The sequence below is a fragment of the Cuculus canorus genome, chromosome 2, assembly GCF_017976375.1.
Source record: "Cuculus canorus isolate bCucCan1 chromosome 2, bCucCan1.pri, whole genome shotgun sequence".
Classification (NCBI taxonomy): domain Eukaryota; kingdom Metazoa; phylum Chordata; class Aves; order Cuculiformes; family Cuculidae; genus Cuculus; species Cuculus canorus.
Window position 1 is genome coordinate 40,472,791 of NC_071402.1, and position 22,478 is coordinate 40,495,268.

At 39.6% G+C, this 22,478-nt stretch overlaps 1 protein-coding gene across 2 annotated transcripts; it reads right to left on the minus strand.

Moving 5' to 3' along the window:
* Positions 1 to 688: 688 nt before the first annotated feature.
* Positions 689 to 17,894, minus strand: UBXN2B (UBX domain protein 2B). 2 transcript variants are annotated; one of them, XM_054060141.1, is made up of 9 exons: positions 17,732 to 17,893; positions 14,128 to 14,228; positions 11,671 to 11,742; positions 9,950 to 10,109; positions 9,316 to 9,393; positions 7,892 to 8,001; positions 7,308 to 7,445; positions 4,473 to 4,634; positions 689 to 2,333 (listed from the first exon to the last, which is right to left on the minus strand). In XM_054060141.1, exons 1-9 carry the CDS (start codon positions 17,858 to 17,860, stop codon positions 2,171 to 2,173), a joined length of 1,113 nt encoding a protein of 370 aa, XP_053916116.1. In that variant the 5' UTR covers positions 17,861 to 17,893; the 3' UTR covers positions 689 to 2,170. The 2 variants fall into 2 exon arrangements, with proteins under 2 accessions (XP_053916116.1, XP_053916117.1); XM_054060142.1 differs by lacking the exon at positions 11,671 to 11,742 and having other exon boundaries at positions 17,732 to 17,894.
* Between the last annotated feature and the right edge of the window lie 4,584 nt (positions 17,895 to 22,478).

Genomic DNA, 22,478 nt, shown 5'->3' on the forward strand with positions numbered 1-22,478 from the left:
GGCAAGATCATCATCCTTTACATAGTTCCTTCTCCCTTATTTCAGTCTCCCTTCTCTCTTGCAGCCAGTCTTAATGGCATATCCACATAGGTCTGTACTCAAAGAACTGTTTTGGGCCAAGAAGTTAGCTACAGCAATTAGAAATTAATGTTAATAAAAGGTATGACAAAATTATGAGATAGGAGATTCTACACGTTTTCAAGTACTGGGATGCATTGAAATATTCGAACACAAGCATTGATATATTTTCTTAGTCCTTGACAAAATACCAGCTACCAGGACCCTCAGTTACTGTCAGCTGCTACTGAACATTGAAATCTACCAGCTATTTGAAACAGATTGTGATAATATGCAGTTGCGCTTTATGGCATAGTAAGTAAAAAAAAAAAATACAATTTAGTTAACTACTGTTCTTTATACATTAGTGTTGAATTAATAACGATCTTAAGAATTAATAAGCAATGTAACTTTACCTACATTCTGAACGGAAATATGCCCAAACCACAGACTGCCCAAGATGGATATGACAACACTGACTTTGGCCTTGCACATATATAGAGGAATATTATAAAATATATGCACGATGAGTGTCCATTACTTTCCATTTAGGCTTAAATATTTGGCATGCAACACAATCACCACTTCAACACATCATAAATTGGGAAGAAAACAAGAAGTGTTGCCTGTAGTCTTTTTAGCTTAAAACTTTAATTACTTAGCATGTGAAATGAATTATGATTAAAATCATGCAGATATTCAGATTACAAAACAAAATACTTCAAATACAATTGCACGTTTAAAATTTACTCAGTCAAATACCTACTTTGAGGTCAAAACATAAGATTAATCAAATATACTGAGCAACAATAAGCCTAGCAAATATCAATATTTTCAGAATAATCAGTGAAAATAGCATTTTTAACACATATATCAGTACAAGAGATACAGTTCATTTACCCTTCTTCAGAGTGTGACCAACTCATCTGATATAAAGCCACAAATACTATAAAACTGCATACTATGAAAGCACAGCAGCCGTTTTTCCCACAACATAAGGTTCCTACCTGTATACTGCAGCGTAGGGCCAAGTTCTCTGAAAAAATACATCATTTCAAAGATTAACGGGTTTAATTGTACAGCTTTCAAACAAGTAGTAAAAGCCACACAACCAAATCTCCACTGAATATTACAAAATGCCTTTGGCCAAAATTCCAAATATAAAGACCTGAAATTCAAGTCAAAAATACGTGCCCAATAAACATGTCTTCTTTTGCGCATGCAAGTGACAGCATTAAAAGGTTCTGTTTCTACAGAAATCTTGGTGGTTTTTGTTTGGGTTTATTTAAGTAACTGTTGATGTGAGGAATCAAGTAGCTGCAGCACAGGGTTTAACTGTATATTCAGGTTCAAAGTGACCACAGGCCTACTCTCAAGAAATCTAAATCACAGCATTTCTCCAGATGGCAGTAGTCTCTCATTTCTCTAACTTCAAGAAGAAAAAAATTCATACTTGTTTTTACCACAAACAGAACAACTAGACTATAAATGAGAACAATCTATTATAGTCAGCAATAGCTGAGGTTTGCATCTTCTGAACCGATCCACTCGTATCAGCAATGATACAGGGAAAATTACGTAAAAAATAGAATATAAATATACCGCAACATGAAACACTATGAACAGAATATACAAAAATTATATTAAGACATTAATTATCTGTCAACATATTAAACATAACTCCTTAATATTAATACAGAAATATAACTTACAGGCTAAGTTTTCAAATGGCTGTTTGTCAATGCAGCATAAAACATTTCCATAGTGCAAATCTTACCAACTGTATGAAAGAAACCGTCCCCTTCAGAAAAATGCTTCCCTCCCCAACCCCTTCAAAACAATGAGGAGTCATAAAGTCACACATTCCACATTTAGTACAAGATATGGTTTGAAACGTACCAACATAGTGAATCTTAACGCTGAAAAAAGCTGAAACAATGTTGAAAAAATTGAAAAAAAGTTAGATATGCTATAGCTGGAAGACGTGATACCCAAAAATCTGATCCATGGAAGAGGGGGAATAAAAAGACACCAATCTTCCCTTTTTTCATCTGTTGGAACATACTATATAACAATGCAGCACGCTCCCTGTATTGTACCAACGACTAAAAAATTACTTTAGTTGTTGAAGAATCACAGTGTTAAGTATATCTGCTTCTTGTAGTGTCAGGCTTTCATCTGTTAGCTCTTTATTTGGAAAGGTAGTCACAAGAACAAAATCAGTTGTTGCAAATGCTGGACGGGACTGGATAATGAAATCTCGAATATCCTTAATCCTGTGGAAAGGATACGGACATGAAAACTCTGTATGATTCCATTTCAATATAGATCTCTAAACATTAAGATCAGAGAACACAATACCTTCTAACAGACTAAACCATTTAATATATGCTACTGATTTTACATTTCCATTTGATCCAGAAAACTAATAGTTGTAGCTCAGAACTTTTTGCTTCTTGCATACAAAACCTCAAAAATTAGAATGAATATTGCTTGTTTTCTCAAATAAAAGAAATAAAATTTTTAACATAGAAGTATATGATAAGCTGATACTTAACACAGAAAATCAAGAAATCTCAAGAAATCTCCCTGTCAAAAATTTCACCATTAAATTCTAAAAAGGCTAAATCATTACTTGAAACTTAAAATATACGGCGACAGCAATGAGAAAGCAGAGGGGAATTAATGCACTTCTATAGCAAGAGGTTTCCCCTACTTTCACTTGGCAGTGAACTTCTGAACAACACTTCATAAAACAACCATGTCAACAGTATAACAAGAATAATTTAGTTGCATAAGACAGGGATGAAAAAGAAATAAGTTTTTATAGATAAAAAGCCCAAAATTTGAGGTTTGTCTCCTAAGACAGTAAGGCGAGAATAAATGTATCTAAACTAATAAGTAGGCAGAGTTACTGTAGTCAAATAAGCAGAGACTTCAGCTTTCTATCTGTCTTCAAAGTTATGACAGAAGCAATGCACTTTAGCAGCTGATTTTGATCATACATACAGCAAGGATAACTAAAAAGATCCACATCCAAGATAAAGTTAATAATGATTAAAATAAACTTCTGTCAACACACTCTTGGTTACAGGTGTTACTGGGAAGTCTACCACTTCTACCCTTCATGCAGACAGAAGAAAACACATCACAGCTACAAAGGAGCTCAATAAGCCTGACTGTGCTTTGAAGAAAGGATCCGGGCCTGTACTAACAGTGCCTATTATCAGGTCTGCTCAAATACAAAAATTATTGCTCTATCTATTGGCATCTCGGCTAAAATTGCCTTGCTGTGGTCTGTGTATTTTGTCAAGTTCAGAAAGCTGCACACTGACTCTAACCTTATTCTGTGCCAGAAGGAAAAAAAAGGAAATGGGTGAATTCTCCGTATAATAATATTCACACAGAACTGGGTCCATGCTAAGACCACATCCAAGGTAGGATTCAAGATTGGTTTCAGCTGTGTTCCAACACAATGATGCATATTTCAGATCACAGCTGGCTTGAACTCTGCTACTGTGAAGCATGGCTGGAACTACTACTCAAATCTCTGCCCTCTGTGCAAAGTTCTCTCAGCCACGCAGTGCAAAGAAGACCTTCACAGAATCTTGCACTAACACAAGCTGTTTGGCAAATAAATGGGGTTGGCCAACACCATTTGAGGCAATGCCCCAAAAATGTCAATAAAACTGATGGCAAACTCTAATCAGCAAACTACTAACAGATAAAAAAACCCGAGTTCTCATTCTGCCAGTTCGGAGGAGATGACCACCCAAAACAAAACAAAGGTTGATTCTCAGTGTTACGTCTAGCCTACATGCCAGAATTGCAAACAAGCATGTTAGGCCCATATATACCCTTCTGCATATGGGTTGCAGTCTACACCTATAACCCAAGTCATGTTTAGTCAGTCTCAAGTATAAGGAGATAGAAAGCAAGCTGAAGCTCTTGATTACAGGCCACAAGATTTCTCTGCCTGCAGTGTGGACTACATTCCAAACAAGACTATATTCCACACCTTGAAATACAGTGCATTCACAGTGTCATCTGACTCTGCCACATGCTCCTTCCAGGGAGGGCCGGGGTTGGGATGACTACATAGTAAGATTGTCCAGAATTCAGTCGCCCTGAGAACAGCTACGGTTGGTACAGTGCCCTTACAAATCACAGGACATAACTGGTCATAAAAGTTCGTGACTTTGCAGTTATCAAATATCCTGTGCTTCCAAGTACAGAATTTTGCTGTGACAGTCAATTTATCAGTACCTCTCTGTTATGAAAATGACAAAGAGCTGTAGCATTTCAGTGGAGCTGTATTTCCCCCTTTTTGATGTCTTGTTGATATTCATTTAATGACAAAACACAAACTTATCAAAATAGTTATGGTTACCTGCATTGATGCAGAATCAATTTACCTGTGTGTTTGATTAAATCTTTGTATTAATCGGCTTCCATCTGCTAATCTAATTTGAATTTTAGTTGCTGGCATAGAATCATCAATCACAACTGGCGCATTAAGGAAGGATTTTTCCTCCTCCTCTGGGGAAGAAGGTGTGCTGATTATTTCAGGTGTAAGGCTAGAGGATAAAAAAGAAAGAGCCAACAACAAAACAAATCAGATGTTACCAATGGATTCAAACCAAAACTGAAAAATGTCTCAGTTGCCTTTTTCATTGAATGACTGCCATGTATAGCTACTACAAATGAGCAATGAAAATCTTTTCAATGTTATCTGAAGTAAGTATAAACACAGCTTTCTAATGGAGACACAAATGATGTTTTTGTAGTTTCTTGTCACTGACTGCAACATTTCATATTTATTTCTCTTACAACTGTGCATATTATTATATTTGCATGATTTTAAATAGGTAATCAAGTACAAACAAAACTATCTTTTTGTATGGTTGCAGAGCGTGAAATGACAGTCTTTGATATAAAGATTTATATATATCATTACCTCCTGACTATATGAAAAAAAATAATCATGCACCATTATAGTGCACTAAACTGACACAAACTGCTATAATAACTGCTTTCAGGAGAACTGCTTAATGATTCTGGGCTTCCCTCACCCTTTTAGAGGAGAAATTATATTAACAGATAATTGATATCACCACACAGTAAGCTTGTATCTTTTTTTACATTCAGTATAAAAAGAATATAAATCTGATTGGAGCCAATAATTTGGCTGCTCCTTTCGTCGCTTATATACCTGAGACTTCATAAGCAACCAAAACAAAAATGCCACACATCAGATGCATGCATTTTCTCATATATAGAATCTCCCCTCTTCCCCATCTATTTTCTTTATTAATCTAAGCAAGTGCTCAGGTGAGGAAGTTATATGCAATTATTCATCGTGTCACCCTTTGCAGAGCATATCACCTTCTCAGTTTTACTGAGCACATTCCCTCATTTTATAAAGATGAAATATAGATTAAAACAAGTGAAGAATCAGTTAATCAATTAAGTTATTTGTAGAAGCACACCAGTAATACCTATTTAGGCAACTAAACATATTACAGGTATAAATGCAATCACAAAGAGAAGCCTAGAAGTATTTACAATTCCACAGCTAATATAAAGTCAGCTGAAAAAGATGCTATAAAGCCTCTAATTGTTATGTGAAAAAGCTAATGATTGGTAGAGTTGAGGTCACATTCCTGTTTAGTCTTGCTGATCATCTTAGGCTGAACAGCGATTATATGCTTTTGGACAAAATAGTCTGAAACGCTCAGGCACAGGAATGAATTTTGGTACATCATGTCCAGTTCAACTGAATTGACACATTAGAGTTTTAAGAGTATCAGTCTATCCTTGCACCAGGACAGCAAATGAAACACAAACAGGTCCAAGCCTTTCTAAATCATTAAACATAATGGGTTTTACTACATATATTAACTTTACACTGTAGTTGAAGATGACATTAGAATTGGAGGAATTAGTGGCTCCAATCAGAGGTTAAAAGTTGAGCCCCTTCTCTCCCACAATCCAGGCTTTGCAGTATTATTTCATCAAGGGGATGAAATTTCTCTGGTTGTTTGCTTTTAAAAAAAACAGTTCCTACTACAGATTTTTACAGCATCATTAGAAGTTTTAATCAAAGCCTAGTAAAAGTTGAGAGATTTTGATACAACTTATTGCTCATTTATTTTGGATAAAATTTGGAAAAGTTAAGTTTAACAAATGATTTCTCTTTCTTAAAGCTAACAAACTTGCCTTGTATAACTTACAATGAGTGACCATTTGCAAGGCTGCATTTCAGGGTAGTGTTTCTGCTGCTTTATTCCCCTCAAAAATACGGGCGTTGCTCCCATACAAAAATACTTTCCATCTGCATTAAGACAGGCACCAACCACATTGCATCTATACCACCTCCTATTCCCTTTGTGAAGATGCCAGCAGTAAAAGATAACATCTACTAAGCCAGAGCAGAGTATATTCTTACTGGTCAGTATCTCATTACAACTAGAGTTGTGCCCATTTCTCAGTAAATGGGGAACAATCTATTAGTGTCCACTTCCCTCTACCCAGAGATTTTCTCATTAATTTTGAAAAGCTCATGGCTTTCTTTGCTCCCAATCTAAACACAGCAGAAGTTAAAAAAAAAATATAGACAAAATTATATGCAAGAATGGTCAGAGAAAGATCTCATAGTCACAACAAAGCACAAAGCATCCTGTTAATTGTATGAGCCATTCCAATGTAAGACTAAGACTTAACTTATTTTAAGATTATAAATAAATATTCATGATTACTGGCGATTCTGAAATCAATGCCAAGACTTGCGGCAAAGACTCATTTAATATTGTTATCTGATAAGCTTCTACAACAGTCACTTAATCTGAGGTGAGACCTTATTGCTCTCTACAACTACCTGAAAGGAGGTTACAGAGAGGAGGGAGCTGGCCTCTTCTCCCAGGTGACAGGAGACAGGACAAGAGGGAATGGCCTCAAGCTCCACCAGGGGAGGTTCAGGCTGGACATCAAGGAAAAAATTTTTCACAGAAAGTGTCAGTGGGCACTGGAACAGGCTGCCCAGGGAGGTGGTTGAATCACCTTCCCTGGAGGTGTTTACAGGACGGGTGGATGAGGTGCTGAGGGGCATGGTTTAGGGATTGATAGGACTGGTTGGACTCGATGATCCAGTAGGTCCTTTCCAACCTAGTGATTCTATGATTCTATGATTAAATACAGCTTTTGAAATAGTATACAGACAAACACAGAACAGAAAACCTAGAGGTTTTTACCTTCCAAGTTTTTGCCCTTCGCCACTGAAAGCTTTGAATCGCAGTCTAGGCTTCACATATTCCTGTTCTTGGTGGTCTTCCATATCCAAATTAACCTGGCCACCATGAACAAGTCGCTGCAGTTCTACAGGAATTTCCCTTAATTACAAAAATAAAAGTTTCCCAATTACATTTTGAACCGCAGTACAAAATCACACAAAAACTTTACACAGTACAATATGAGATGCTATTTGTAAGTTTACTTTGTAAGCCATAGAGGTCCAGTTGTTTTATGAATTGATTTCATCATAAAGGAAGGAAAAACATCAGTGAGCTGACAGCCAAAACCTAGACTATGCTAACAAAACATTTGAAACTAAAAGGTGTCTGCAACAAGTAACATTCAGAGTTAAATCACCCGAAGGAACCTAAGTGTTCCAAATTTTTCAATGCTCCATGAATCTGATGACAAATTCAGAATATATTTTATGGTTGCAGGCAGAAAAGAAGGCTGCAACTTTTAATAATTATAAACTTGTGGAGAAAGCCGTTTTCTTCATTTCACTTGAAAGATATACCTCAAAAAAGCTGCCATTTTAACTTACCCTCTTTTAACAGATTCAAGAAATTGAGCATTTGTTGGGTCTGAATAGGATCTCAACTCGCCGTCATCTAAACTAAAGCCATTCCTCCATAGTTTCAGCAAAATTTGAACCTATGAAGCAAAAATGGTGAAATAAAAAAAAGTGAAGATACACAAATGAGGTATTCAATTTCATATGTTTAGTTATGCAATTTATCTATGATAAACAGATTTTGTAGCAGATCGCAAACAGAAATGCAAATGACGAAAGAACAGAGCACTGCACTATAACTATCATTTTTAGAATTGTTTGAAAAAAGGCAAATAATAGTTATAGACTACTTCAAGACCACTTTTACACTTGTAGAAAAAGAACCTCTTAATTTTATGTCTATGACACGAGATGATACAGTGACTGTGTAGTGATCTTTGCAATACTCCAATTACTTTCAAAACCAGTAAACATTTCTTGTTGATAAATTAAGAAATAAATCCATAAAATTAAAGATTACTCCTGGTCCATCAGCTACAGTGAAAAGCAGTCTATTCTCCAGTTATTACATGCTGAGCTCCAATAAAGCTGATACTGGCTTCAGTCAGTTAAAATACTGGGAATCCTGGAAACCAGCATCCTTTGCTCCCTTTTCATTTTGCTGCATGCCTGTATGTCCAGCCAGAGCCCTCCACCTTCAGAGTCTGCTCCTCTCTTCCCTGAAACTGCCTTTCAGACCAGCACAACTAGGCTCCCTTAGTTGGTAAAACTGACTTTTCCTTAGAAAAGTATCCATGTCCCCAGTAACCCCACCGCAACAGCCTTCTGGCTATTACTTAGAGGGCACAAGGATTCCTTAAGAGGGTAGAAGGAAGCAGTTTCTAGTGAGACAAGGTAGCATCCTCCAGCCTTACTAATTTCTTTGCCTTGTTTCTAAACAGGCTTAATATTTGCTCTAACCATTCACACAAGTGGCAAAGTGTACAGAACTTTGTTTTTCCCCACCCTCTCCCTCACTTCCGGCTTTTTAAGTGACAGGAAAGAAAGGCTGGACAATCTTGAAAAGGCCTTTAACCTACTGCTTTCCCATTCCTAGAATACATCCACTCCCTCCAGTTTCGGACTGGCTACTTTGCAAGCAGATTAAAATGTTAACATGGCTAAGAAAATGCAGAACAACAGCTGGAGGAAAGTAACTGAAAAGAAGGTCTGCCAAGAATTCCAAAGCAATTTATATAAAAAAATCTATAATAGAGGCCTGAGGTGTATCCAATGAGCATTTGTCCTCTGTGGACACTTTCACTTTAACGATTTCTACTTAAAACATATCCAATATTTAGATTTTAGTTTTTCCTCATAAACATAGTTATGGTAATACTGGCATTTCAAGCTGTAAACACAATTAAGCAGACATCTGTTGGAGATTGCTTCCCACTATCCAGAATTTTACTTACATCTTGATTTTCTCCATATATGTATTCAGAGTGCTTTTGCGATGAGTCACCCAATCTATATCCACCACCAGAAAATGACTGGAAAAAATCCATAGAAAAGATTATTGAAATAAATACTTGAAACACTTTATTAAAATTCTTACCTAAGTGCAAATAAAGGTACGGGCAAGCCTGGTTCTGGGATAAAATCAAATGCACTGTTGTACATTTTCTAAGTGGAAAACTATACCTAGTAACTATAATCAGGCTAAGCAGGTTTTATGTGATGTATTTGAGTTTCTAATGTGCAAGCTTTTTCAAACATTAGTAATTAAACAGATAAGATAATCTGATTGCGATGTAACTGCAGTGTCTTGGTCTGGGATTAGTTTGGGTTTTTTTAATTCAATTTTAATTAAAAATAAAGCAAATAATTCCAGTTCAGGTTGATTTCTAATGATTTCCCCTGAAACTGGGTGGATTCCTTGCAGTTTATTTTCTAAAGCAAGCTAATTGAGCATAGATAGTAACAACTGCGTTGATCAAATCCTCTACTATTTATGAACCACAAAAAGGTGTATTTGTTTTCATGTGGTTAGATGAGTTTTAGAGAGGCTAACACAAAACCAAGATCACAATACCTTTTAACTTTTACCTTAGCTTTACTGAAATCACCAGATGTTCTTGAGGATTCATCTAACGGGACAGCCCCGTGTTCTTTCGCTTCCTTGAAGAGTTCAGCAACGATTTTACTTGGATTATTAGACGCCCCAGAAATCTGCAATCCTCTATATTCTGAGTCACCTGAATAAAATCTTTAGAATAGTGATGCTCATAAGCAACAAAGCTTTAAATGACGAGTATAATTTTCCTCTTCCCATAAAAAGAAAAAAAAATGAACATAGAACTATATTTGGCACAAAATCTCTTCATTCTGATCATAGGAATGTTTCACTTGGTTCCCAATCCAACGTGCACTACTCCAACAAGGCATTTCACTAACAAAACTACTGAGGTGCTTTCTGGAATAAAGGCCACACATTAGGGGCCAAAGCCATATGTTTAAGTGAATGCAGTCCTGATGCAGCCATGGCTTTATACACCTTATCTTATGGGCATGCCGCCTGCTCACAGAAAGTCAAATTTCCCCAGGGATGTCCTGTGCATGGGACTATGCCTGGGCTGGTTAGAAAACAGATTTACAACTAACACTGCCTTGGCAGAACAAGTGTAAAACTGTCACTGGAAAACCTGAACAGTGCCACAATCTGATCTTTTACACTGAGGATCTTGTAAACATCCATTCTTGCCAATATCAGAAACTGGAAGTTTTTAATAAATTTAATTAACCTTTCAAAGCATTTTAAAATCTGCAGAAACTGCTATGAGAGCTAATTCATGCTTTTTTCTTCAACACAGCCCCATTTCTAGCATTTGAAGATAAAAGGTTCAACTTTTAATTCCATTCCAAACTGTATATGTTTGATTATGAAGATCAAGATATTCCTTCACAATTACCTTGAGGAAAGCACTATGAATCTCTAAATGCCAATGGAACAGATGCTGTAAAAAATCCATATAAAATATTAAACCTGGCAAACTTGGGAGTGTTTTGTCTATGATTACAAGAAGCGTAAATAACTACTAAAATAAGCACTATCTGCTTTACCTAACTTTTTCACTTAACCACTTGGGGCAAGGCAAATCAGTTAATCCATGTGAAACTGTCTTTCAGTCCAATGTCTTCAGAATGATGTTGATTCTACCATGTTTTCCAGTTACCCAAACCCTAGCAGTTGAGTATGAAGGTGTTGTACAATCATACTGCTTTTATTATGTCATGTAACTGGCAATCCCTTAAGAGCATCTCTCATTTCTACATAGATCTATATTTGTTTCCCAATTGCGATTTATACAGAAAATCTTTAGTTATCAGATTTAAAGGAATTATCATGGTAAGGTGGTGAAATGAATTCTCACCAGAGCTTGTTCTCAAGAAGAAAGGAAGCACTCAAATATTTAAGTAATGTACACAGAACAATTCAGGATACTTGAGAAAAGGCAAAAAGCTTTTGAGTCTGAGTGTAAGTCACAACCCTTTCATCCATAGTCACATATAAAGGTATACACAGCTCCTGCAGGACTATAGCCAAATTCTGCTAAATACAGTTTCACTGCAGCAGTGTATGGATAACACTCTAATAAGCCACTACTTACTACTTGTTACTATTGGTAGTTCTGGCTGGTAGCTCTTTGTAGGACAGACTTAGCTCACACACATTTTGAAAAACAAGGAGGAGCAAACTGTGAATGTCATTAAAAAAAACCCAATTACTCTCACAACTGTAAATGTTTTTTTTTTTGTTTTAAAAATACCTTTGGTTTTCTTTGTCATCGCTCATGCTTCTCTCTGGTTTTCTCAACCTTCTAAGAGAATCAATTTTAAGACTGCCAAGAGAATAAAAGAAAATGTTTGAGGGTGACTGGCACATAAGTTTCACTAAGCCCTTCATATCTAACTTCTAAAACTACTTATTTTTCAAAAACTAAGGATATCAGATTGTAGGGATTGTTTTTTTCTCACCATAATTTTTTGGCCAAAGCACATAGTCATGGATGCTTCTCAGTGAATAAGCAGGAAAGGGCACGAGTCTGGCAGGGGCAATTTGCAATAACAGTTGGACTAGATGATCATTGTAGGTCTCTTCCAACTGAACTATTCTATTCTACCACAGGTTATGCACAATTCTGTTTTATGCCACTGGTAGTCCCACAAATAACACAGGCAATACACAAGCTCAACAGCTGTTTCAGAATCCAGCTTACTAGAATTAAATACCCTTCAAATTTTTTCTGCATTTTAACTGTTTTTGTCAAGACGAAGTTGCCTAGTGAAATCAACATCAGCTTTCTTTGGAGTCCTTGACTATGAGGATCCTAAAAAACCTAAAAAGCAGTAATTCTCACTCCTATTTTACACAATTTTAAAAATACATTGAAAGGCAACATCACAAAGATATTCAAAAGATGATTAAAATGAAGGATCAACTTCTGTTTTACGATAGGGAGAGACTGATAAGCTACCACAGGACAAGCTAGGGTTGTTAGCTTGTAAAATGCCAGGAAAAGCCAAACAGATATATGCTTTTCTCCTGTAGTACTTTATGATAAAACTCTTTAATGCAAGATATACATGAAGTAGCCAGCTACCATGGGATAAGAACATATAATCTGCTACATGAATAATAGCAGATCACTATGTCAGATTTAAGTAATTTGTCTGCATAGCAGAGCAGGCCATTGCTTTTTTAATATCAGCATTGATAAAACAATGTAATTCTACATCCCAGCATCTGCTTCTTATTACTTTGTCAGAAAAAAATGCAGTTATGGACTTTGGTCACAGGCACTAGAAACCCTTTTTCTCTTGTATTTTCTTTCTTTGTTGAATTGTAGGTTTTGAGGGGCTTGTATTTTTGTGCCAATATTCTTAAGTTTCTTAAAGGAGCTTACACCACATGACAGCATATATAACACAGTGTTCATTCCAGCAGGGCCCACAGACATTCTTCTATACCTGCAACTGCGGAAGTCAAGCCAAGCAGACAACTTCAAGAGCAGCACATGTTTCCTTGCAATGAATACATTGCCCATCTGAGAGCAAACTGGTCTACTAAAAGAAAAACCTCATTATGGATACCATGCAAATAGCAGCCATCCCTCCTTTCTCAGACGGATTCCAGTATGACCGCCAATAAAGAGCAACTGTTTGCCAACAGCTATCACACTGAAGTATCTGAGATACTGTATTGCAGCTTTTCCTTCAGTGGAGTGGGAAGTTGTAACTTCATGATATGTATTGGTATTTGCTTTATTTCTTTTAAAACTGCGTTCTATATAGCTGATTAATCAACAAACAAAAATCTCACAAAAGTCCCTACTATTTGCCAAGTGTCACAAATGGCACTAAATGCTTCTTCCTGAAGATCTGCATTTGCAGATGCACTTGAAGCATGGCTCTGGTGACTAAGAAATTTTCTGCTGCTTAACCTCCTTTAAAACAGAGAAACATATTGGCAGCAGTAGCTGAAAGACAAGCCAAAGACTTGTTATGGCATCACTGACAATAATGATGTAACGACTTCTCTTTAAAACAATTTAAATAAAAATTAATTAAAGACTGGCAATATCTGTTTATAAAAAATTTAAAACTACATTGAATCTTCAAATGCTACATGAACTGCAAACACTGTAGGCCAGCAAAAGCTGGATTTATATATAGATTCATGTTTTTCCTTCCACCTGCCAAACCCAGACAAATTGTTTAACAAGCCCTTCTTATTTCTCTCACCTCACAGGAGATTACTAATAAACCTACTAATAACTTCTCAAATGAATATTTGTCTCATCAGGTACTGATGCAAGTAACACACTCAAAACAGCTCACTTGCCAAGTTTCACACTAACTACTGATTTACTGAATTTTGAAGAAGGAAAGCACTGCAGTATTTTTCTGGCACAGTAAATTTCCAAATTCTATTTGTGTAAAGAAAGCGCAACTCTGCATTTCACCTATGGCATCTTAATCTTATTTTATCTGAAGTAGGTTTAAAGTGCTTTGGAACAGCATATAGCACAAGACTCCTAAATAAATTAATTTAAAATTAATTTAAAATGTATTCTGGGAAGACATAGACTGCACATGAAATTCCAGATCACAAACTGCTTTAGATCATGTTTTGTACAACGAGGAAGATCAAGTAACTATGACAAAGTTTTGTGAGCTAATACAGAACCTACGCAACACATTCTGAAGTACAAAGTAAGTCTTACCTCTGTGGTACTTTTGTGTTACTGATCTTTGTAGTCGTTGGTTTGTCATGGCACAATGACTGCCTTTTAGCTTCATCTTCATATAACTCTGCCAAGGCCAACTGTAGGAAACAGAACTCTTTAGAAGGCTGTACTCTAGAAGTACACATGGAACAGAAATAAGAAAAACTAACGCAAAATGTCTGGATCACCAGAAAATTATAAATATCGACATGAGAAACCCCACCTACTTCTCTAAATTCAGCTTCCTTTCTGTTGTATAAAAAAACACACAATGCTTAACACCACTATGACGTGGAACTTGTATTCTGCTGTCATTTGGTTCACGCTGCTTCACTAACTACATTCAGCCTGTATGATATTCAGAATGACAAGAGCATATATACACGTGTATATATTAAGCATCAGCTCATTAATGTTAACAAATTGAAATACAGTTGCAACGTAGCCCTCTTATAGGACTGGAAGCAAATAATACATTTACAAGCATTTTACATAGACATGGAAAAATGTAACTCAAATAAGCCTTGCTGGCTTGAATTCAAGACATCATTGCAAATACTTAAAAAAAGAAAAAAAAAGAAAAGGTTCCCCAAATGCTGCCAATATCCCTTCTAAGGATATTCCCCAATATCCCTTCTAAGTTCAGTTTTAGGAAGTTGCGCGCGGCACATCTAACACATGATTTTTAGCAATCTTACTTTTGTCCAGAATAATAAATACTTTGTTAAATCATCCTTAATGTTGTCCTCAAACCATTTTGTTCACACTATGCAAGTGATGTTAACATTTTATCATATACACCAGAATAGACACTAGGCTATAGTTTCATTACAGTTTTATGTTGAAGGAATGCACAAAATAAAATGAAGCGTCATCCTCCTTCAAAACACACTGCTATGAACATAGACTATTAATCCAGTATTATTGTGAGGCATTTTCTGCAGGGGAAAAATATAAGCTGAGGAATTATACCCATTGAGAAAATTAAATTGAGTAATAACACCGCTCAGTAAAACCACTGAAGACCTCCTTTCTGTCTGAGGATATAAGCAAATATCTTTCAGATGCGTAAAGTTGATGGGGTAAGTCATAGACAAGAAGTCAATAACTGAACACTTAAAAGGAATAGGCAAAGATCTACCCTGTACCATCCCTAATCCAAAGGCTGAGGAAGCATAAAAGGGCACAGTTAGGCTTCTGTTCTTTCCTGATACTGCATCTCTTATGGTGCCATGACAAATAAAGTGCTGAGCTAGATGGATGGATTCATAGTATCATAGTATAGTTTGGGTTGGAAGGGACCTCAAAGATCACACAGTTCCAACTCCCCTGCCATGGGCAGGGACATCCCACTAAATCGGGCTGGCCAAGGTCCCACCCAACCTCACTGTGAACACCTCCAGGGATGGGGCATCCACAGCTTCCCTGGACAACCTGTGCCAGTGCCTCACCACTCTCATAGCGAAGAAATTCTTCCTAATGTCCAGTCTAAATATGCCCCCCTCCAGTTTATACCTGTTCCCCTGGTCCTATCCCCACAAGCCTTTACAAATAGTCCCTCCCTCTCCAGCTTTCCTGTAGGCCCTTCAGGTACTGAAAGGCCGCTATAAGCTCTCCTCTGAGCCTTCTCTTCTCCAGGTTGAACAGGCCCAACTCTCTCAGCCTCTCCTCGTTGGTAAGGTGCTCCAGCCCTCAGATCATTTTTGTAGCCCTCCCCTGGACCCGTTCCTACAGGTCCATATCCTTTTTATGTTGAGGATTCCAGAACCGGACACAGTATTCCAGATGAGGTCTCACAAGAGAGGAATAGAGGGGCAGAACCACTTCCCTTGACCTGCTGGCCACGCTTCTTTTGATGCAGCCCAGAATACGGTTGGCCTTCTGGGCCGTGAGTGCACACTGCCAGCTCGTGTCGAGCTTCTCATCGACCAGCACCTCCAAGTCCTTCTCTGTAGAGCAGCTCTCAAGCACGTCATCCCCCATCGTGTACTGAAAACTGGTATTGCCCTGACCCAGGTGCAGGACCTTGCACTTGGCCCTGTTGAACCTCATGAGGTTCTCAGAGGCCCACTTCTCCAGCCTGCCCAGGTCCCTCTGGATGACATCCCGTCCTTAAATTGATGGTCAGCTACTTTGACCTAAGAGGATATTTGTTTGGGTTTTAACATTTTATCAATAATCACCTACCCAAAACACCTGCCTGCTTCAGCTGACCTACTGAAGACCTCGTGAACCAAAAGTATTAACACAGACTGTATTACTGTTAGATACTATAGCAAAGAGAAGACTGAAGGGGAGACCTCAGAGCAGTTTACTGCTTCCTCACAAGGGAAGGAGGAGGAGCTGATCTCTTCTCTGTGATGACCAATGACAGAACCCAAGACAATGGCAGAAAAATATGCCAGGAAAGGTTTAGGTGGGTTATCAGGGAAAGGTTCTTCACCCAAAGGGTGGTGGAGCACTGGAACAGGCTTCCCAGGGAAGCAGTAATGGTGCCAAGCCTAAGAATATTCAAGGAGCATTTGGACAACACCCTCAGACATATGGTGTGAATGTTGGGGTTGTCCTATGCGTTGGACTCAGTGATCCATGTGGGTCCTTTCCAACTGAGATCATCCAGTGACTGTGAGATATGGCTCTACTTGCATCTCCAGGGCCAGAACTTGTGCTGAGACTGGTACCACATGGTTACATTGCACCACTTTCCCCCAAAGGGCACCAAGACATTTTTCACCTAGATACACCCACTGGTTGTGGGCAGATGCTGCCAGAAGCCCTCCTGTCTGTCACCTCTACTCCAGCCAATGAAGTTTGTTTGATCGTGTCCTCCATGAAGCCAATACTGGTTCAGGTCATTCTGATTCTGTGAAAGTTAATCTCAACAAGAGCCTATGAGAATCCCAAACAGTAACCAAGGAAAAGTACATCCATCTTTCTCCACTAGTTACAAACAATTAAAATCATAGAATCACCAGGCTGGAAAAGACCGCCGAGATCATCCAACTCGACCATACAATTATTACAATTTAAACCACGCAATTAAATATAATAGAACAGAAGCAGTTTCAGTTACTAACACTTTCACCTGTTTTCCAATCAACTTGCTGCTAAAAAACCAGTTTCAAAGGCACACACAAGAACAGGAACGCTGCTAAAAGCGTTTGCATTTAACATTTATGTACCAAAGCCGAGTTACATTCGTGATCATGCTCTATCGAAACTTTCACCATGTAAACCGGGGGCAGAGAGCCCGTCCTTAGTCTCACATCCCATGTGAGGAGACCGGCGGCTTCACGGGGGCAAGGACACCCCTGCCACATAGCGACGACATGCTACAGAACCTCGATTTTCGTGAAAACCCGGCTAACTGAAGGGACGGGAGAGCCCTTCCCTGCAGAACACTACACCGCTTCCTAAAGCGCCCGGTCCTCTCCCAGAGGCGTCCTTCCCCTCCCAGCCTCAAAAGGGGCGGCAAGAAGAGAAAGCAAAGCCAACAGCAGCCTCTCCTCGGAGCCCCGGCGGGGCGCCACCGAACGGGGCGGGGATCCCAGGAAAGCCTGGGGCGACCCCGGTGTGGGGACGCCCACCTCCACCCGCTCACCTGCAAATCCCTTGCGCTGGGCGGGCGGCCGCTGCTCCGGGGCTGCCGGTCCCTCCGGCCGCCGCCACCCGCCGCGCTCGGCTCCCCTTCCTGCTCCCCGGCCCCGGCCCCGGCCCCGCCGTCCGCCATCTTCCGGGCCGGCGCGCTCGCGGGCAGCCGCGGGGCGGGGCCACTGGACAGGGGGCGGGGGCTATAGACGGCTGAGCCACGCCCACTGGGCGTTTCCATGGAGACGGTGGGGCCAGAGACGTCGGGCAGTGGGCGGGACCGCGCCGGCGTGGCCACGCCCACCGGGGGCGTTTCCATGGACACGGAGGAGTCAGAGATGCCAGCGGGGCTGGGCTCTGTCAGCGTGCCCCTGGAAGGCTCTTAGAGCCATGGAATCACAGATACCGAAAATGCTGGCAAATAAACTCTCCAAGCCTCGTTTTGGGGTTTTAGAAAGCAAGCATCCTGGGCAGCCCGAGGGAGTGATCTCCATCAATCATGTGCAACCGGACAAAAGCTGGTTACAGAATATTTTTCCTACTCACATGCATAGGTATATATTTTCCAGGAAATCTTATCCACATTCCATTACTTTCAAAGGACTGATTTTAATGTTATTGTCAACGTAACAACAGTCAACGCTCTTGCTAGTTCAGAGCCAGCTCCAGCTCTCTGCCGGACCTTGCATTTGAGATACAGAAAAGCTACAAACAGAGGTGATTACAGAAGAAGAGACATCATAGAATCACTAGATTGGAAGAGACCCACTGGATCATCGAGTCCCACCATTCCTAACGCTCCCTGAACCATGCCCCTCAGCACCTCATCCAGCCATCCTTTAACACCTCCAGGGATGGTGACTCAACCACCTCCCTGGGCAGCCTATTCCAGTGCCCAATGACCCTTTCCATGAAAAACTTTTTCCTGATGTCCAGCGTGAACCTCCCCTGGAGGTGCTTCAGGCCATTCCCCCTTGTCCTGTCCCCTTTGGGAGAAGAGGCCAGCTCCCTCCTCTCCACATCCACTCAGCACAGATCATATTTAACAAGTTATCATCTTCAAACAATGAACAATGTCTAGAAAAACATGCTTCAACAAAAACATGCAGTCAAAGGGACATTCTGCCTATCTTTAAAAAAAAATACAATTACTTAGATGAAACTTTACTAAGTAAAAAATATTCCACTTTTTATAACAGTAACTGCTTCTTGTTTCATTCCAAAGTTGGAAGGACCCACAAGGATCGAGTCCAGCTCCTGCCCCTGCATAGAACAACCCCAACATTCACCCCCTGTGTCTGAGGGAATTGTCCAAATGCATCTTGAATATTGTCAGGCTTGGCACCATTACTGCTCCCTTGGGGAGCCTGTTCCAGTGCTCCACACCCTCTGGGTGAAGAACCCTTTCCCAATATCCAACCTAATCCTCCCCGGCATATCCCGAGACCCCATCACTGATCACCAGAGAGATCAGCTCCTCCTCCTCCCTTTGTGAGGAAGCAGTAAACTGCTGTGAGGTCTCCTCTCAGTCTCCTCCAGGCTGAACGGACCAAGTTACTTCAGCCGCTCCTCATGTGGCCTCCCCTCTAAAGCAGTTCACCATCTTGGTGGCCCTCCTCTGGCCACTCTCCAGTAGCTTGATATCCTTTTTATACTGCCGTGCCCAAAACTGCACACAGTACTCAAGATGGGGCTGTACCACTGCGGAGTAGAGAGGGTCAATCACCTCCCTCCACCGGCTGTCAATGCTGTGCTTGATACACCCCAGAACATGTTTGGCCCACGGTTGGCTGCCAGGGCACACTCTGGCTCATGTTAAACTTGCCATCAACCAGAACCCCCAAATCCCTTTACACAGGGCTGCTTTCCAGCCTCTCTCTCTCTCTCTACTCTGTTTGTGTATCCAGGGTTGCCATGTCTCTCTTGCCACTTGCCCCTGTTTAATTTATGAGTTATCTTCGGCAGCAGGGCTCAGTCGAGTCCCTTTCCAGTGGGCACAAATGGGAGAGTGGGTTGGGCTGTGGCTTCCTCTCTGCACCTGAGAGGCTTTTGCCCACTGGTGAGCCATGTTGGAGACCGGCAACCATCACTTGGTGATGTCAGCGCCATACCCAGAGCGTCTGTGGCACACAGGGACTTTCTCAGTCTGCTTTTACATGTAAGACTGACTGCATAACTATCAAGTACCATTGGTGTTGGCTAGAACCAGACTGGGTTGTTCACTTATAATGCTAAAGCAAACTTAGAGAGGAAAGGTATATCAGCCTGGCAAATGCCGGCTTTGAGCACTCAAGGTGGTGGCTCATGCACGATAGAGTACCAGGCTGGTTTAAAAACAGTGAGATTTTGCTTTCTTTCTGACTCTTACATATTAAGGATTTAAAACTTTTTCTAAAGGTGGATGTTAGCTTTGTCGCTTTAATCTTATATTTTAAATACTCTGAAACTTCGAGAAAAGTGCTAGCTATCTTATAATAATTTTGTAGTCAGGTACCAAACTTGACAATGTTGAATGTCAGAAACTTAGAAGTAAAATATTAAAGATCTCTGCTATCTCTAATGTGGTGGGTTGACCCTGGTCAGCAACTAGTTGCCCACCCAGTAGCTCACCTGCCCCGCCAGTGGGATGGGGAGAGAATGGGAAGAGCAAAAGCTGAAAACACATCGGTCAACATAAAGACAGTTTAATAGGTGAAGGAAAGCTGTTGACCCTAAAAAAGCAAAAGAAGGAATTTATTCTCTGCCTTTTATCAGTGGGCTGGTGTTTAGCCACTTCCTAGAAGGAAAGGCTTAATCACGCATATCAGTTACATGGGGAAACAAACACCATAGCCACAAACATTCCACATTTCTCTTCCTTTCCCTGAGCTTGTGTTGCTAAGCCTCACATATTATAGCATGGGATATCCATCAGTCATTGGGGGCTAGATGTTACGGCTGTGTCCCCTCTCAGTTTCATGTTCACCCTCAGTCTACTCACTGCTGGAGCAGAGTGGAAAAAGGAAAATGTAGATGCTGTGCAAGCGTTGCTCAGAAATAACCAAAGCACTGTTTCGTTATCAACTCTGATTTAATCAGAAATACAAAACACAGTATTTATGGGCTTGAGGAAAATTTGTTCCATCCTAACCAGACATAGTACAATGAATGAGTGAAAATTTGCTTGAACATTTGGCGCTAATCTTCAGTAAAATAGAAGAGTGCGATAGGTAAGACCTGGAATGACCCTAAATATAACTAATGAAGTGCAAATAATGTTTAAAAGTGCATGTTTTGAATTTCCCAAGAACAAACATCAGGTAGACAAAGACAAAAGGCAGTGAAAGACAATCTTGAAACGAATTCTCAGCAGACATTAGTATTTGCCATTCGGATTGTGGAACAAGACATTGCAATAACCAGTCTGACTGCAAGAATTATGTTCTTTGATATAAAATAAGGGCTTTTATGTGTAACTGAAAAGAAGTATTGATAACATTACAAATAGGAATCAATAGATCAGTTCCCAATTTGATATTTCATGAAGATGTGGATCCATAGTGAATATGCAAGTCATCACAGTTTGCAGTTGGGATTATGGACTGACAGCTAAAATCACTAACCGTGTGGCAGTTGCACGTTATGCTTGGTTACCCCCAACTGAGCCACGCAGGGGGACTCTGGTGGCTGTGACCTGTGAAGCTGCAGCTGGAACAGCCAGCTAACCATCTTCCATTGTTTCCAGTGCAGAATTTTCTGCAGAATTTTTTGGGGTGTTTGATAAAGAAGAACAGCACCACTGAGGATATGTTTTATTTGTGCATATATAAATAAAATATATTCACTATATAATGCATTTCACACAGCTCTCATATACTGAACTATGAAAAGCTGGCCATGTATGCTTGTAAAGAACTCTTTATACTCTGCTTTATTTAGGAATAAACCCCCAAGTGAATAGAAATAAGATTCTGCTTCAGTTGTGTCCTGTACATGAAGCCTTCATATGATGAATATGTCAGGAATAAAAACGTAGTCACAAGCGGTTTCATTGTGCCTTCCTTGGATTGATACGTGGTGTGCAGCTGTTGTCCAAGTGAAAATGTCCTGTGGTGATACAGACTGAATTAGCAGAAAGAATGTCTAAACTGTAATCACTTTGAAAGCCAAATAGTTTTATTATTAAATCAGTTTATTATAATTAGGTGTCCCATATTTTGTCAGACGTACCTTCCGTAAACCTTGGCATTTTTCCTGTCTTTGTGATTGCCTCCTCTTTGACTAAAGCTGCCAACGAAGTTTCAAGAGATCACCTGAATACAGATTAGCACATTTTTTTTTTCCTCAGTGAAATGTGTATTGTCACAGACATCTGGCAATTTAAATCTCTCTATCCCAAGCAGCCAATTTTCATTTCCATAACATCATTATTGTGACCAATATTTTCTCACAGATATAGATTTAAATCAGTTAATTACTATCTGGCAGCTCTAGATCCTTAATTAAAATTGGTCCTGTATGTCTGAAATACTTTTTCCTCCCAGAGATTAAAATTAGCACTATTTACAGGCTTCAGTTTGGGAGTAACTCAGGGAGCAGGCAACAAGTCTTTTATTTTTACAATTTCACTGCAGTTGGTGCTGTTCAGAAGCAAAAATGTAATGAAAATGCGAGTAAAAATAGCAAAAACCAATTATTGAAACTCAACCCACCTATCATCCCAATTTTGGATGTTGCTGAAGAGAAAATGAGGAAAGAAGAATACAGTTAGAACAAAGGTA